This window comes from Haliotis rufescens, unplaced genomic scaffold (genome assembly GCF_023055435.1).
Source record: "Haliotis rufescens isolate VD_foot unplaced genomic scaffold, xgHalRufe1.0.p SCAF_13, whole genome shotgun sequence".
In the NCBI taxonomy this organism is placed as follows: Eukaryota; Metazoa; Mollusca; class Gastropoda; order Lepetellida; family Haliotidae; genus Haliotis; species Haliotis rufescens.
In genome coordinates this window covers 7,321,393-7,337,842 of record NW_025963813.1, presented here as the reverse complement: position 1 = coordinate 7,337,842, position 16,450 = coordinate 7,321,393, and the positions used below count along the sequence as shown (strand labels likewise).

The window sequence follows — 16,450 nt, the reverse complement described above, 5'->3', positions numbered from 1 at the left end:
TCATTGTGTCGAATAATGCAGCCTGGCACAGCTACGTCAATGTATAAGTCAAAATCGGTTATAGGTTGACCCACAAATAGAGAAGACTGCATAAATGATTTGTCTCGGATATAGGCTGATCCCCAAATCTGATCCTTGAAGAGCCTTCATAAATGATGTTCCATAGAAAAGCCCTCATATCCTTCCAGACAACTGCGGACACACTGAGAGCTGTGAGCCCAGACTCGGTGGAATTCACAGACAAGGCAAAGTCCATCAGTCTCACAGACAGAGGGCAAGAGAGCAGAAAAAAGATGTCTATGGATGGTGAGGATTCCATTAAGAAAAGCGAATTCAAGTCATTTTTGTGCTACACCCTGTATCAACACTTTACAGATTTACACAAACACATATACAGCTTCTTGATAAAGGGGGAGTGGAGTTTACATACAAAAATGCAGGCACAAAATTTGAGAAATAATTTGAGCTTGCTTGCCCCAAATTAGTCCATTAATTTTATGTCACCAAACAATTTAGTTAGTTGTTTCTTATATGTGAACATGAGTAGGATACTTCAAAACAGTGGGTAAGCACTCTTGCACCTCCCTTCTAGATCAGGGTATACTGTAAATCATGAAATCAACGCGAGTATGAATTAAATGCGAAAAATGCAAGTGGTCTTATCAACAATAAGATATGTCTTCAGCAACCCATGCTTGCCGTAAATGGTGACTATGCTTGTCGTAAAAGACGACTAACGGGGTCGGGTGGTCAGACTCGCTGACTTGGTTGATGCATGTCATCGATCCCGATTGCATGGATTGATGCTCATGATATTAATCACTGGATTGTCTGGTCGTGACTCGATTATTTACAGACCACCGTCATATAGCTGGAATATTGCTGAGTGCGGCGTTAAACAATAAACCAACCAACCAACCAACATTTTGGGTAGCAGAAATACCAACTTAGACATACGCTGAAAACAAACAACTATGTATTCCACATCACTGTTTATTGAGCAGCACTTGTAACAAGTATATAAACAATGTCATTCAAACAATAATTACATCCTGTGAATTGTTACTGCATGGGTGAAGACAAGCGTTCTACTCACTCATGTCATCACTGATCACACCTGCAAGTCCAGACAGACGTCACCCATGCAACACTGTGTCTTTGTTCTTTACGACTGCGTCAAAGTCCGACACGAGCCAGCCGCATGTATTGTTTTAGGGGAAGTACTCTACTCAGCACTAATAAGAGGTGCTATTTGGTTTGTGATTGGATTAATGTAAGGTTGGATTAAGGTGAGGATTCTCCTGTAAACCTGACAGAGGACGTTTTCTTTAGATACTTGTATAAATCCACTGATGCTTGAGAGGATGGGGGTGTCGCATTCATATTGTGTTGCATTTTTGGCGAGGGGCCAGCGGTTGCATTCTTTTGGAGACGCATTAATTTCACGATTTACAGTACTTGAAGTTTCTGTTTTGTCTCAGATTTGGAGAAGATCCCAGAACAAAGCCCTGAGTTGACTCCTTCATATAGTCAGGCATTACCCGACGGAGCTGTTCTGCCAGAGGGTTCTGGTGGGAGAGGAGATGTTCTGCCAGGCAGTGAGCTGAAGCCAGGGGAGCTGGATGGAGAAGGTAGATAGTTGAGAGTTATCTCCCTTGCATCAATTGTTTCACACAGAACCCTGGAACATGCAGATTGAAATACCAACTCCGAAGACTGATCATGATTTTATTATGGTTGTCATTTTTTCTTAATAAGCTCAAGCGAAATATTTCTGTTCTAAATGAAAGATGAGATTGTGTTTCAAATATATTTTGTTCTAAAATGACACCTTCATTAGAAAATCCTATATTAAAAAATTCAACTTTTTGTAGTTGCCTCCCCTGACTTTGCAATCAGTGAAATGGACGATTATGGGACACTGGATGGAATGCGAGTCGGTCAGGTGGTCACAGGGGAGATTGGTCCTTTCTCTTCAATCAAACTTGAGATCATCTGGCAACCAACAATACCAGGGAAAGTGGACACCGAGTTCCTCGTTACTTTCTCAGACCCCCTGTCTGATGTGGTAGGTGGTGCTGCTGCCTCTGTAGGACTTGTAATAGAAACCCCAGAGAATTCTGGGGCAGAATTGATGCCCAGTACCCCATGATGTCATAAAAAAACATTCATAAAGAATTGGTCCCCAGTAACCTATGCTTGTTGCAAGAAGCGACTCATATCGATCACATGGTCAGGTTGGTGACTTGCATTTGGCTGATGGTTTAGATTGTTGCTCATGCTTTCAGTCACTGGTTTGTGGGGTACAGACATGATTATTTCCAGGGTTGCTGTGACATAGCTGGATTATTGCTGACTGCGTCATTTGACAACATTCACTCAAAGGTGTTGACTGAAATGAGGATCACATGCACAAAAGTTATTAGCAGGTTACATATCGCTGAATAAGCATAAACACACTGACTCACCCCGCTGTACCATTATGTATTATATTAGATATATATAGCCATGATTGAAGAAATCTAGAGCTGAAAGACCTTCGTTTCTTGTCATATATAAGATAGCTGCGTAATATATCGCAAAGAACAATGAAGAACGAAGTGTGGTTTATTTCATGAAAAGACATTGTTCTATCATGATGTCATTTCTGGAGATTTGACCGTGTGCTTGCAACTTGATGACGACGTTATTTTTGAGAGGGGAGTGTCTTGTGAGTTGTTCTCCATAGAGGTAGCAGGGCAACGCATATAAACATGATGGCTGAACTATTGCATCCAACAGGGAGAGATTTGTCAGTCGATATTGGGAGAAAAGGTACAGGTTATCGACATGAGGATTGTGAGAATATGCGGGAAATACCATCCTGTGCATAAAATCGACTTGTCTGACATTGCTGAGGTCGGATTCTAATGAGGGAGTCATCATTATTTAAATAGGGGTTAACATCAGTTATAGGTTGACCTGCAAGTTCGACCGTTGAGAAGACTTCATAAATGATATGCCAAGGAAATAGGCCGATCACATAACCAGACCCTTGAAAAGCCTTCTTAGATGATAATTCTTTGGATAAAGGCCTATTTTGTCAACATCCTTAAAGAGGCTGAACATAATGTTGATATCTCATATGAGAGATAAATGAATCGTGGTCGTTGTTTATCGTACAATAAAATGCTGCAGGGAGAATAAACCACTAGGGGCTGCGACCTTCATGGTTTAGTTTCTCTGCATTGTTTTATGGTACGATAAACAATTCCAACTCATCATTTATTTCTTAATTAAGACATATTTTGAGGAATAATGACAAATGGATTAATGGACATCTGAAAATGGTGATAATGTTGCAGCTTTCTGTCAGTGCGTTGGGGACGGCAATGGACGTCCCTGTGTGGGTGGAGAGACAGACCGTGGACCTGAGGATCTGCATGCTGGACCGACTCTTCCAGGACACTGTTATCGTAAACAACAGGTGGGTGTGGCTTCCTGCTGTCTTCCTGTAACATGATGGAGACTCCAGTTCATCATAATGGGTTGGAGAAATCTACATACAGTCTCCCCTGTTACTATTTGATGGTTACTGGGATTAAATGTGGGTACCGTAGTCGACGTAATAAGCGCCCCTCTCTTATAAGCGCCCTAGGCGATAATTGCTAATATTGTGGCTGGTGAACAGTCCTAATTAGCACCCCTTCCAATTGATCAATGTGCACAAGACTTATTTATTCATGTATAATACGCACTCATGTGTTATATGCACCCTTAGTTAAGGGCAATTAAAAAATTATCTGTCGTATAAACATTTCAGGCTGTCAGCATAAACCACAAAATTTACAATCTTTCAACTGTTTTTTTTTCACCAAAATAGTATTCTAAAGAGCCCCCTATTACTAATTTTGAGAGCCCCCTGGGAGCTTATAATGTTGAATACGGTATGTCACATTTAGCTTTATTTCTAGAATGACCTTGGTCTTCTGTGTGATGAGCCATTGCTTTACCCACTTGGCTACCCCACCAACAATTGTCTCCCCTTTTTGTCAGGCTCCTCGTGTAGAACCTGTGTCAGTCCCACAAACATGAGTCCTGTTCATGACTTGGGTTGTGTACAGTGTGCACCCGACCTTTTCAAAATCCTGGCACCACCAAGGCAATCTGTACCCGGAAAATGGGAGTTAATTACAAGTCTACAAGTACGATGTTCAAACACGCTGAAATTTAATTAACATTTGTTGTTTGATTATACATCATTCCCCGATTTTCTTCAGTTTGGATTGTAAAGGTGTTATATGTAGATTGTGTTCCAAAGCAAAATATGTCTCTAGGTTGGTTGGTTGGTTTGTTGTTTAACGCCGCACTCAGCAATATTCCAGCGAAATGACGTCGGTCTGTAAACAATCAAGTCTGGACCAGACAATCCAGTGATTGATATCATGAGCATCGAGCCACGCAATTGGGATCGGTGACATGCATCAACCAAGTCAGTGAGCCTGACCACCCATTAGTCGCCTCTTACAACAAGCATAGTCGCCTTTTACGACAAGCATGGGTTGCTGAAAACCTATTCTACCCCGAGTCTAATAATAAGGTGATCTTTGTTTTAGAGCGACCACGGCCCTGCGGCTGAGGTTTGAGGTGTGTAAGGAGTTGCGTAACCACCTGGAGCTGCTGCCTAAAACTGGATATATCCAGGCACAGTCCCAGTTCTCTGCTCAGCTCAAGTTCCTGCCCAGGTAATCACTGTAGGACTGATGTCACTGGGTGCCCTGATGCTTCAATGGAATTAAGATTAAACTTTGTATCAGAATTATTGCAACTGTGTAGCCAAAGATTTGAAATCTGGAAATAATGTGTATTTTTCAATGTGTACCAAATATTCATGCTTCGTGTGAATCACATGAATCTGTTGTCAGTGAATATACACAGATGCCATGAACAGTTTTTGAAAACAATATACTGTAATAATATTATAATTTACTGTTTCTTCGTGGCCAGAAAGAGCCTGTTTGAGGAAGCAGGGAAGTACTTTGACAAGGAGACCGGAGTGTTGGAAGCTCCCCTGCTCATACGGGTGGCGGATCAGGTTCGTGACAACTTGTATTTTGTATTCATTGTTGTAATATATTCAACGTATACACAGGGGATTTAAAATAAAAAGGTTATATTATATGTCATTGCATTGGTTATAACCGTGTGGGACATTTTCTTTCAAACTTTGCAATACTCTCATTTATGAAACTCACAGAAATTTCATTACTGCTGTGAGGTGATGCTTAGAAAACAGTTTAGTAATGTCCTCAAGGTTCGAGATCAGATTTGTTTTTGTCTTCTATGGATTTTTTACAGTTTACATCATCGTAGTATTTAAATTTAGTACACACTCACTCTTGTGCATGCATGCATATTTGTGGCTTCTTGTCCTCATCTGGACTAATGCTGGTTTTATGGTGCTGGCCCACTGAGACACCACCGGGGAAACATCAAGTTCCATCTTTTTACATCTTTTTGTATGACTTGTCCCCGAATCGAAGCCCCCACCTTTCTCTTTCCGGACAGATGTGAAGGATATGACGGCTGTGTGAGTGCCTGCTGTTGGTGTGAAGGATTTGACGGCTGTGTGAGTGCCCCCTGGTGGTGTGAAGGATATGACGGCTGTGTAAGTGCCCCCTGGTGGTGTGAAGGATATGACGGCTGTGTGAGTGCCTGCTGTTGGTGTGAAGGATATGACGGCTGTGTGAGTGCCTGCTGTGGGTTTGAAGGATATGACGGCTGTGTGAGTGCCCCCTGGTGGTGTGAACGATATGACATCTGTGTGAGTGCCGCCTGGTTGTGTGAAGGATATGACGGCTGTGTGAGTGCCCCCTGGTTGTGTGAAGGATATGACGGCTGTGTGAGTGCCCCCTGGTGGTGTGAACGATATGACATCTGTGTGAGTGCCCCCTGGTTGTGTGAAGGATATGACGGCTGTGTGAGTGCCTGCTGTTGGTGTGAAGGATATGACGGCTGTGTGAGTGCCTGCTGTTGGTTTGAAGGATATGACGGCTGTGTGAGTGCCCCCTGGTGGTGTGAACGATATGACATCTGTGTGAGTGCCGCCTGGTTGTGTGAAGGATATGATGGCTGTGTGAGTGCCCCCTGGTTGTGTGAAGGATATGACGGCTGTGTGAGTGCCCCCTGGTGGTGTGAACGATATGACATCTGTGTGAGTGCCCCCTGGTTGTGTGAAGGATATGGAGGCTGTGTGAGTGCCCCCTGGTGGCGTGAACGATATGACGGCTGTGTGAGTGCTCCCTGGTGGTGTGAAGGATATGATGGCTGTGTGAGTGCCTGCTGTTGGTGTGAAGGATATGACGGCTGTGTAAGTGCCCCCTGGTGGTGTGAAGGATATGACTTCTGTGTGAGTGCCTGCTGTTGGTGTGAAGGATATGACGGCTGTGTGAGTGCCCCCTGGTGGTGTGAAGGATATGACGGCTGTGTAAGTGCCCCCTGGTGGTGTGAAGGATATAACGGCTGTGTGAGTGCCTGCTGTTGGTGTGAAGGATATGACGGCTGTGTAAGTGCCCCCTGGTGGTGTGAAGGATATAACGGCTGTGTGAGTGCCTGCTGTTGGTGTGAAGGATATGACTGCTGTGTAAGTGCCCCCTGGTGGTGTGAAGGATATGACTTCTGTGTGAGTGCCCCCTGGTGGTGTGAAGGATATGACGGCTGTGTGAGTGCCTACTGTTGGTTTGAAGGATATGACGGCAGTGTGAGTGCCCCCTGGTGGTGTGAAGGATATGACATCTGTGTGAGTGCCCCCTGGTTGTGTGAAGGATATGACGGCTGTGTGAGTGCCCCCTGGTGGTGTGAAGGATATGACGGCTGTGTGAGTGCCTACTGTTGGTTTGAAGGATATGACGGCAGTGTGAGTGCCCCCTGGTGGTGTGAAGGATATGACATCTGTGTGAGTGCCCCCTGGTTGTGTGAAGGATATGACGGCTGTGTGAGTGCCCCCTGGTGGTGTGAAGGATATGACGGCTGTGTGAGTGCCCCCTGGTGGTGTGAAGGATATGATGGCTGTGTGAGTGCCCCCTGGTGGTGTGAAGGATATGACGGCTGTGTGAGTGCCTGCTGTTGGTGTGAAGGATATGACGGCTGTGTAAGTGCCCCCTGGTGGTGTGAAGGATATGACTTCTGTGTGAGTGCCTGCTGTTGGTGTGAAGGATATGACGGCTGTGTGAGTGCCCCCGGTCGTGTGAAGGATATGACGGCTGTGTAAGTGCCCCCTGGTGGTGTGAAGGATATAACGGCTGTGTGAGTGCCTGCTGTTGGTGTGAAGGATATGACTGCTGTGTAAGTGCCCCCTGGTGGTGTGAAGGATATGACTTCTGTGTGAGTGCCCCCTGGTGGTGTGAAGGATATGACGGCTGTGTGAGTGCCTACTGTTGGTTTGAAGGATATGACGGCAGTGTGAGTGCCCCCTGGTGGTGTGAAGGATATGACATCTGTGTGAGTGCCCCCTGGTTGTGTGAAGGATATGACGGCTGTGTGAGTGCCCCCTGGTGGTGTGAAGGATATGACGGCTGTGTGAGTGCCCCCTGGTGGTGTGAAGGATATGACGGCTGTGTGAGTGCCTGCTGTTGGTGTGAAGGATATGATGGCTGTGTGAGTGCCCCCTGGTGGTGTGAACGATATGACGGCTGTGTGAGTGCCCCCTGGTGGTGTGAAGGATATGACGGCTGTGTGAGTGCCTGCTGTTGGTGTGAAGGATATGATGGCTGTGTGAGTGCCCCCTGGTGGTGTGAACGATATGACGGCTGTGTGAGTGCCCCCTGGTGGTGTGAACGATATGACGGCTGTGTGAGTGCCTGCTGTTGGTGTGAAGGATATGACATCTGTGTGAGTGCCCCCTGGTTGTGTGAAGGATATGACGGCTGTGTGAGTGCCCCCTGGTTGTGTGAAGGATATGACGGCTGTGTGAGTGCCCCCTGGTGGTGTGAACGATATGACATCTGTGTGAGTGCCCCCTGGTTGTGTGAAGGATATAACGGCTGTGTGAGTGCCCCCTGGTGGTGTGAAGGATATGATGGCTGTGTGAGTGCCCCCTAGTGGTGTATAGGATATGACGGCTGTGTGAGTGCCTGCTGTTGGTGTGAAGGATATGACGGCTGTGTAAGTGCCCCCTGGTGGTGTGAAGGATATGACTTCTGTGTGAGTGCCTGCTGTTGGTGTGAAGGATATGACGGCTGTGTGAGTGCCCCCGGTCGTGTGAAGGATATGACGGCTGTGTAAGTGCCCCCTGGTGGTGTGAAGGATATGACGGCTGTGTGAGTGCCTGCTGTTGGTGTGAAGGATATGACGGCTGTGTAAGTGCCCCCTGGTGGTGTGAAGGATATGACTGCTGTGTAAGTGCCCCCTGGTGGTGTGAAGGATATAACGGCTGTGTGAGTGCCTGCTGTTGGTGTGAAGGATATGACTGCTGTGTAAGTGCCCCCTGGTGGTGTGAAGGATATGACTTCTGTGTGAGTGCCCCCTGGTGGTGTGAAGGATATGACGGCTGTGTGAGTGCCTACTGTTGGTTTGAAGGATATGACGGCAGTGTGAGTGCCCCCTGGTGGTGTGAAGGATATGACATCTGTGTGAGTGCCCCCTGGTTGTGTGAAGGATATGACGGCTGTGTGAGTGCCCCCTGGTGGTGTGAAGGATATGACGGCTGTGTGAGTGCCTACTGTTGGTTTGAAGGATATGACGGCAGTGTGAGTGCCCCCTGGTGGTGTGAAGGATATGACATCTGTGTGAGTGCCCCCTGGTTGTGTGAAGGATATGACGGCTGTGTGAGTGCCCCCTGGTGGTGTGAAGGATATGACGGCTGTGTGAGTGCCCCCTGGTGGTGTGAAGGATATGATGGCTGTGTGAGTGCCCCCTGGTGGTGTGAAGGATATGACGGCTGTGTGAGTGCCTGCTGTTGGTGTGAAGGATATGACGGCTGTGTAAGTGCCCCCTGGTGGTGTGAAGGATATGACTTCTGTGTGAGTGCCTGCTGTTGGTGTGAAGGATATGACGGCTGTGTGAGTGCCCCCGGTCGTGTGAAGGATATGACGGCTGTGTAAGTGCCCCCTGGTGGTGTGAAGGATATAACGGCTGTGTGAGTGCCTGCTGTTGGTGTGAAGGATATGACTGCTGTGTAAGTGCCCCCTGGTGGTGTGAAGGATATGACTTCTGTGTGAGTGCCCCCTGGTGGTGTGAAGGATATGACGGCTGTGTGAGTGCCTACTGTTGGTTTGAAGGATATGACGGCAGTGTGAGTGCCCCCTGGTGGTGTGAAGGATATGACATCTGTGTGAGTGCCCCCTGGTTGTGTGAAGGATATGACGGCTGTGTGAGTGCCCCCTGGTGGTGTGAAGGATATGACGGCTGTGTGAGTGCCCCCTGGTGGTGTGAAGGATATGACGGCTGTGTGAGTGCCTGCTGTTGGTGTGAAGGATATGATGGCTGTGTGAGTGCCCCCTGGTGGTGTGAACGATATGACGGCTGTGTGAGTGCCCCCTGGTGGTGTGAAGGATATGACGGCTGTGTGAGTGCCTGCTGTTGGTGTGAAGGATATGATGGCTGTGTGAGTGCCCCCTGGTGGTGTGAACGATATGACGGCTGTGTGAGTGCCCCCTGGTGGTGTGAACGATATGACGGCTGTGTGAGTGCCTGCTGTTGGTGTGAAGGATATGACATCTGTGTGAGTGCCCCCTGGTTGTGTGAAGGATATGACGGCTGTGTGAGTGCCCCCTGGTTGTGTGAAGGATATGACGGCTGTGTGAGTGCCCCCTGGTGGTGTGAACGATATGACATCTGTGTGAGTGCCCCCTGGTTGTGTGAAGGATATAACGGCTGTGTGAGTGCCCCCTGGTGGTGTGAAGGATATGATGGCTGTGTGAGTGCCCCCTAGTGGTGTATAGGATATGACGGCTGTGTGAGTGCCTGCTGTTGGTGTGAAGGATATGACGGCTGTGTAAGTGCCCCCTGGTGGTGTGAAGGATATGACTTCTGTGTGAGTGCCTGCTGTTGGTGTGAAGGATATGACGGCTGTGTGAGTGCCCCCGGTCGTGTGAAGGATATGACGGCTGTGTAAGTGCCCCCTGGTGGTGTGAAGGATATGACGGCTGTGTGAGTGCCTGCTGTTGGTGTGAAGGATATGACGGCTGTGTAAGTGCCCCCTGGTGGTGTGAAGGATATGACTTCTGTGTGAGTGCCCCCTGGTGGTGTGAAGGATATGACGGCTGTGTGAGTGCCTGCTGTTGGTTTGAAGGATATGATGGCTGTGTGAGTGCCCCCTGGTGGTGTGAAGGATATGACATCTGTGTGAGTGCCCCCTGGTTGTGTGAAGGATATGACGGCTGTGTGAGTGCCCCCTGGTGGTGTGAAGGATATGATGGCTGTGTGAGTGCCCCCTGGTGGTGTGAAGGATATGACGGCTGTGTGACTGCCCCCTGGTGGTGTGAAGGATATGACGGCTGTGTGAGTGCCTGCTGTTGGTGTGAAGGATATGACATCTGTGTGAGTGCCTGCTGTTGGTTTGAAGGATATGACGGCTGTGTGAGTGCCCCCTGGTGGTGTGAAGGATATGACATCTGTGTGAGTGCCCCCTGGTTGTGTGAAGGATATGACGGCTGTGTGAGTGCCCCCTGGTTGTGTGAAGGATATGACGGCTGTGTGAGTGCCCCCTGGTGGTGTGAAGGATATGATGGCTGTGTGAGTGCCCCCTAGTGGTGTATAGGATATGACGGCTGTGTGAGTGCCTGCTGTTGGTGTGAAGGATATGACGGCTGTGTAAGTGCCCCCTGGTGGTGTGAAGGATATGACTTCTGTGTGAGTGCCTGCTGTTGGTGTGAAGGATATGACGGCTGTGTGAGTGCCCCCGGTCGTGTGAAGGATATGACGGCTGTGTAAGTGCCCCCTGGTGGTGTGAAGGATATGACGGCTGTGTGAGTGCCTGCTGTTGGTGTGAAGGATATGACGGCTGTGTAAGTGCCCCCTGGTGGTGTGAAGGATATGACTTCTGTGTGAGTGCCCCCTGGTGGTGTGAAGGATATGACGGCTGTGTGAGTGCCTGCTGTTGGTTTGAAGGATATGATGGCTGTGTGAGTGCCCCCTGGTGGTGTGAAGGATATGACATCTGTGTGAGTGCCCCCTGGTTGTGTGAAGGATATGACGGCTGTGTGAGTGCCCCCTGGTGGTGTGAAGGATATGATGGCTGTGTGAGTGCCCCCTGGTGGTGTGAAGGATATGACGGCTGTGTGACTGCCCCCTGGTGGTGTGAAGGATATGACGGCTGTGTGAGTGCCTGCTGTTGGTGTGAAGGATATGACATCTGTGTGAGTGCCTGCTGTTGGTTTGAAGGATATGACGGCTGTGTGAGTGCCCCCTGGTGGTGTGAAGGATATGACATCTGTGTGAGTGCCCCCTGGTTGTGTGAAGGATATGACGGCTGTGTGACTGCCCCCTGGTGGTGTGCAGGATATGACGGCTGTGTGAGTGCCTGCTGTTGGTGTGAAGGATATGACATCTGTGTGAGTGCCCCCTGGTTGTGTGAAGGATATGATGGCTGTGTGAGTGCCCCCTGGTGGTGTGAAGGATATGATGGCTGTGTAAGTGCCCCCTGGTGGTGTGAAGGATATGACATCTGTGTGAGTGCCTGCTGTTGGTGTGAAGGATATGACGGCTGTGTGAGTGCCCCCTGGTGGTGTGAAGGATATGACATTTGTGTGAGTGCCTGCTGTTGGTTTGAAGGATATGACGGCTGTGTGAGTGCCCCCTGGTGGTGTGAAGGATATGACGGCTGTGTGAGTGCCCCCTGGTGGTGTGAAGGATATGACGGCTGTGTGAGTGCCTGCTGTTGGTGTGAAGGATATGATGGCTGTGTGAGTGCCCCCTGGTGGTGTGAACGATATGACGGCTGTGTGAGTGCCCCCTGGTGGTGTGAACGATATGACGGCTGTGTGAGTGCCTGCTGTTGGTGTGAAGGATATGACATCTGTGTGAGTGCCCCCTGGTTGTGTGAAGGATATGACGGCTGTGTGAGTGCCCCCTGGTTGTGTGAAGGATATGACGGCTGTGTGAGTGCCCCCTGGTGGTGTGAACGATATGACATCTGTGTGAGTGCCCCCTGGTTGTGTGAAGGATATGACGGCTGTGTGAGTGCCCCCTGGTGGTGTGAAGGATATGATGGCTGTGTGAGTGCCCCCTGGTGGTGTATAGGATATGACGGCTGTGTGAGTGCCTGCTGTTGGTGTGAAGGATATGACGGCTGTGTAAGTGCCCCCTGGTGGTGTGAAGGATATGACTTCTGTGTGAGTGCCTGCTGTTGGTGTGAAGGATATGACGGCTGTGTGAGTGCCCCCGGTCGTGTGAAGGATATGACGGCTGTGTAAGTGCCCCCTGGTGGTGTGAAGGATATGACGGCTGTGTGAGTGCCTGCTGTTGGTGTGAAGGATATGACGGCTGTGTAAGTGCCCCCTGGTGGTGTGAAGGATATGACTTCTGTGTGAGTGCCCCCTGGTGGTGTGAAGGATATGACGGCTGTGTGAGTGCCTGCTGTTGGTTTGAAGGATATGACGGCTGTGTGAGTGCCCCCTGGTGGTGTGAAGGATATGACATCTGTGTGAGTGCCCCCTGGTTGTGTGAAGGATATGACGGTTGTGTGAGTGCCCCCTGGTGGTGTGAAGGATATGATGGCTGTGTGAGTGCCCCCTGGTGGTGTGAAGGATATGACGGCTGTGTGACTGCCCCCTGGTGGTGTGAAGGATATGATGGCTGTGTGAGTGCCTGCTGTTGGTGTGAAGGATATGACATCTGTGTGAGTGCCTGCTGTTGGTTTGAAGGATATGACGGCTGTGTGAGTGCCCCCTGGTGGTGTGAAGGATATGACATCTGTGTGAGTGCCCCCTGGTTGTGTGAAGGATATGACGGCTGTGTGAGTGCCCCCTGGTGGTGTGAAGGATATGATGGCTGTGTGAGTGCCCCCTGGTGGTGTGAAGGATATGACGGCTGTGTGACTGCCCCCTGGTGGTGTGCAGGATATGACGGCTGTGTGAGTGCCTGCTGTTGGTGTGAAAGATATGACATCTGTGTGAGTGCCCCCTGGTTGTGTGAAGGATATGATGGCTGTGTGAGTGCCCCCTGGTGGTGTGAAGGATATGATGGCTGTGTAAGTGCCCCCTGGTGGTGTGAAGGATATGACATCTGTGTGAGTGCCTGCTGTTGGTGTGAAGGATATGACAGCTGTGTGAGTGCCCCCTGGTGGTGTGAAGGATATGACATTTGTGTGAGTGCCTGCTGTTGGTTTGAAGGATATGACGGCTGTGTGAGTGCCCCCTGGTGATGTGAACGATATGACATCTGTGTGAGTGCCCCCTGGTTGTGTGAAGGATATGACGGCTGTTAATGCCCCCTGGTGGTGTGAAGGATATGACGGCTGTGTAACTGCCCCCTGGTGGTGTGAAGGATATGACGGCTGTGTGAGTGCCCCCTGGTGGTGTGAAGGATATGACGGCTGTGTGAGTGCCTGCTGTTGGTGTGAAGGATATGACGGCTGTGTGAGTGCCCCCTGGTGGTGTGAAGGATATGACGGCTGTGTGAGTGCCCCCTGGTGGTGTGAAGGATTTGACGGCTGTGTGAGTGCCTGCTGTTGGTGTGAAGGATATGACATCTGTGTGAGTGCCCCCTGGTTGTGTGAAGGATATGACGGCTGTGTGAGTGCCCCCTGGTGGTGTGAAGGATATGACGGCTGTGTGAGTGCCCCCTGGTGGTGTGAACGATATGACGGCTGTGTGAGTGCCCCCTGGTGGTGTGAAGGATATGACGGCTATGTGAGTGCTCCCTGGTGGCGTGAACGATATGACGGCTGTGTGAGTGCTCCCTGGTGGCGTGAACGATATGACAGCTGTGTGAGTGCCCCCTGGTGGTGTGAGGGATATGAAGGCTGTGTGAGTGCCCCCTGGTGGTGTGAAGGATATGGAGGGTGTGTGAGTGCCCCCTGGTGGTGTGAAGGATATGGAGGCTGTGTGAGTGCCCCCTGGTGGCGTGAACGATATGACGGCTGTGTGAGTGCTCCCTGGTGGTGTGAACGATATGATGGCTGTGTGAGTGCCCCCTGGTGGTGTGAAGGATATGATGGCTGTGTGAGTGCTCCCTGGTGGTGTGAAGGATATGATGGCTGTGTGAGTGCTCCCTGGTGGTGTGAAGGATATGACGGCTGTGTGAGTGCCCCCTGGTGGTGTGAAGGATATGACGGCTGTGTGAGTGCTCCCTGGTGGTGTGAACGATATGATGGCTGTGTGAGTGCCCCCTGGTGGTGTGAAGGATATGATGGCCGTGTGGTGGTGGCATTGCAGGGGCAGTTTTTGACCCATGCATGTTTATGTTGCAGACACAGCCTGTGCCCTTCACCGTGACAGCAGTAGTCACTAACTCAGACATGGAGTTTGATATCACCAACATTGACTTCGGCTGCTGCACCATCTACGAGTCAGTCAAGACGTCCATCCAACTGACCAACAAGTCCATCCTACCCCAGCCATTTGGCTTTGTTGGGCATCCAGATGTAAGATGATCGTAGAGAGCATATTGCATAATTACAACCCCATGGTATTCACAGACCGCCGTCATATAGCTTGAATATTTGCTGAGTGCGGCATTAAACAACAAACCAAACCAAAGCAAACCATGGGGATTTGGGTTTAGAATAGCTCCTCATCAACCTATGCTTGTCGTACAAGGCGACAAAATGTATTGGGGTCAGACTCAGGTACTTGGTTAATTTCGTGTCTTTGTACCTTGATGGCGTCAGACGTTGCTCATACATATTGATGCCTTATTTTGTTTGTTTGTTGTTTAACGTGGGACTCAGCAATATTCCAGCTATATGACCGCGGTCTGTAAATAATTGAGTCTGGACCAGAAAATCCAGTGATCGACATCATGAGCATTGATCCACGCAATTGGGATATGATGACATGCATCAACCATGTCAGCGAGCCTGACCACTTGATCCCGTTAATCGCCTCTTACGACAAGCATGGGTTGCTGAAGACCTATCATAACCCAGATCTTCACGGGTACATTGAACAAGTGCAATAGTAGGATGATGTGTCATGAAACTATAGTTGGACATTGTATAAGGTGTACTGAGGTGTATTGGTTTTTAATCTGATCATGTTGTGACTTCAGTACGTGGAGATCCAGCCCAACGATGGCTTCGGGACTCTGCTGCCACTCGAGACTATTGAACTACACGTCATCTTCAGCCCTCCCAAAGCCAGGGACTACAAGTTTGACCTCTGCTGTAAATCTCTTATCAACAGGTGAGATGTTTTTACAGTTGGTTAATAGGAACATAGTTTTGATTGTGGACTATGAAAATATCAAATGATACAAGACGAAATTGATGTGTTTGGGTTCAAATTTAGGTTAGTGTTATTGAATCTACAGTTAACAGTGTAAAGACAGTTGGTTTTACTCCATCTTCCTGAGACAAGGGTGTTAACTGACTGTAAAAGTCCAGTTTCCACCCTTGCCAAACTAGGCTGGTATAATGGAGTTTTGACTGGACGTCATTTCAATGAAATTGAAATCCGGTTCGTAAACTGTTCGCAGATTTCGGTCAATTGCAGGATTTGCAAAGCATGTGCACTGCCAACTCGTTGTGAACAGATGTTTTCCAAATCTTTTCATGTTTTTAATCAAGGGGTCATGTGATTTGATGCAATTCATGATGTAAGACCCGTTTTATCACAATACAGATCTTGATTATCAACCAGATCGTCCTGCCTTGGGCGCCGCCATTTTGTTTGAAGCAAGTTCAAGTGAAGCGAGATATATATTTAAGGCCATTTTCATTAGAATCACATAGTTTTCTCAGATATGATACCATTTCTACATAAGGACACCTCCATAGAAGGAACTTTGACCGCATAATAAAAATGAATGAAGCATTGGTTCTTGAGCCTGTCAACAGGGCATGCATATAATATCTACAACATCATTAAAGCGCGGGGACGGTCGAAGAGCCTACTGGTTAAAGCGTTCGCTCGTCACGCCGAAGACCCGAGTTCGATTCCCGACATGGGTACAATGTGTGAAGCCCGTTTCTGGTGTCCCGCACCGTGATATTGCTGGAATATCGCTAAATGCGGCATAAATCCATACTCACTCACTCATTATAGTGTGTCTTTACTCTATTTGTAAAAGGGAATCCTGGATTATCTTCCTATTCAGGATACTGAAAGCTTACTCATACCAAGCATTTATGAGCCTTGACAATAAGACCATCTCCGTGGTCTAGTGTTAGAGCTTCTGCCTGGAGAGTGGAAGGTCCGGGGTTTGATCCCCAGCCATGTTATACCAAAAGACGTTAAAAGATGGTACTTGTTAGGCATGGTATCTCAGCGGACTAGCTCTATAAATCGGCATCAGTGCAGACTAGTAGAAG

At 48.8% G+C, this 16,450-nt stretch overlaps 1 protein-coding gene across 2 annotated transcripts in view; it reads left to right on the top strand.

Moving 5' to 3' along the window:
- The window catches only part of LOC124149292 (cilia- and flagella-associated protein 74-like), a 62,632-nt gene that overhangs the window by 22,394 nt on the left and 23,788 nt on the right, over window positions 1-16,450 (top strand). For both annotated transcript variants that reach the window (XM_048394135.1, XM_046520782.2), the window contains exons 20-27: window positions 189-306; window positions 1,482-1,631; window positions 1,875-2,068; window positions 3,345-3,466; window positions 4,596-4,724; window positions 4,987-5,074; window positions 14,390-14,563; window positions 15,190-15,323. In XM_048394135.1, the coding sequence (XP_048250092.1) occupies window positions 189-306; window positions 1,482-1,631; window positions 1,875-2,068; window positions 3,345-3,466; window positions 4,596-4,724; window positions 4,987-5,074; window positions 14,390-14,563; window positions 15,190-15,323 (1,109 nt within the window). The remainder of the gene's footprint in view (window positions 1-188; window positions 307-1,481; window positions 1,632-1,874; window positions 2,069-3,344; window positions 3,467-4,595; window positions 4,725-4,986; window positions 5,075-14,389; window positions 14,564-15,189; window positions 15,324-16,450) is intronic.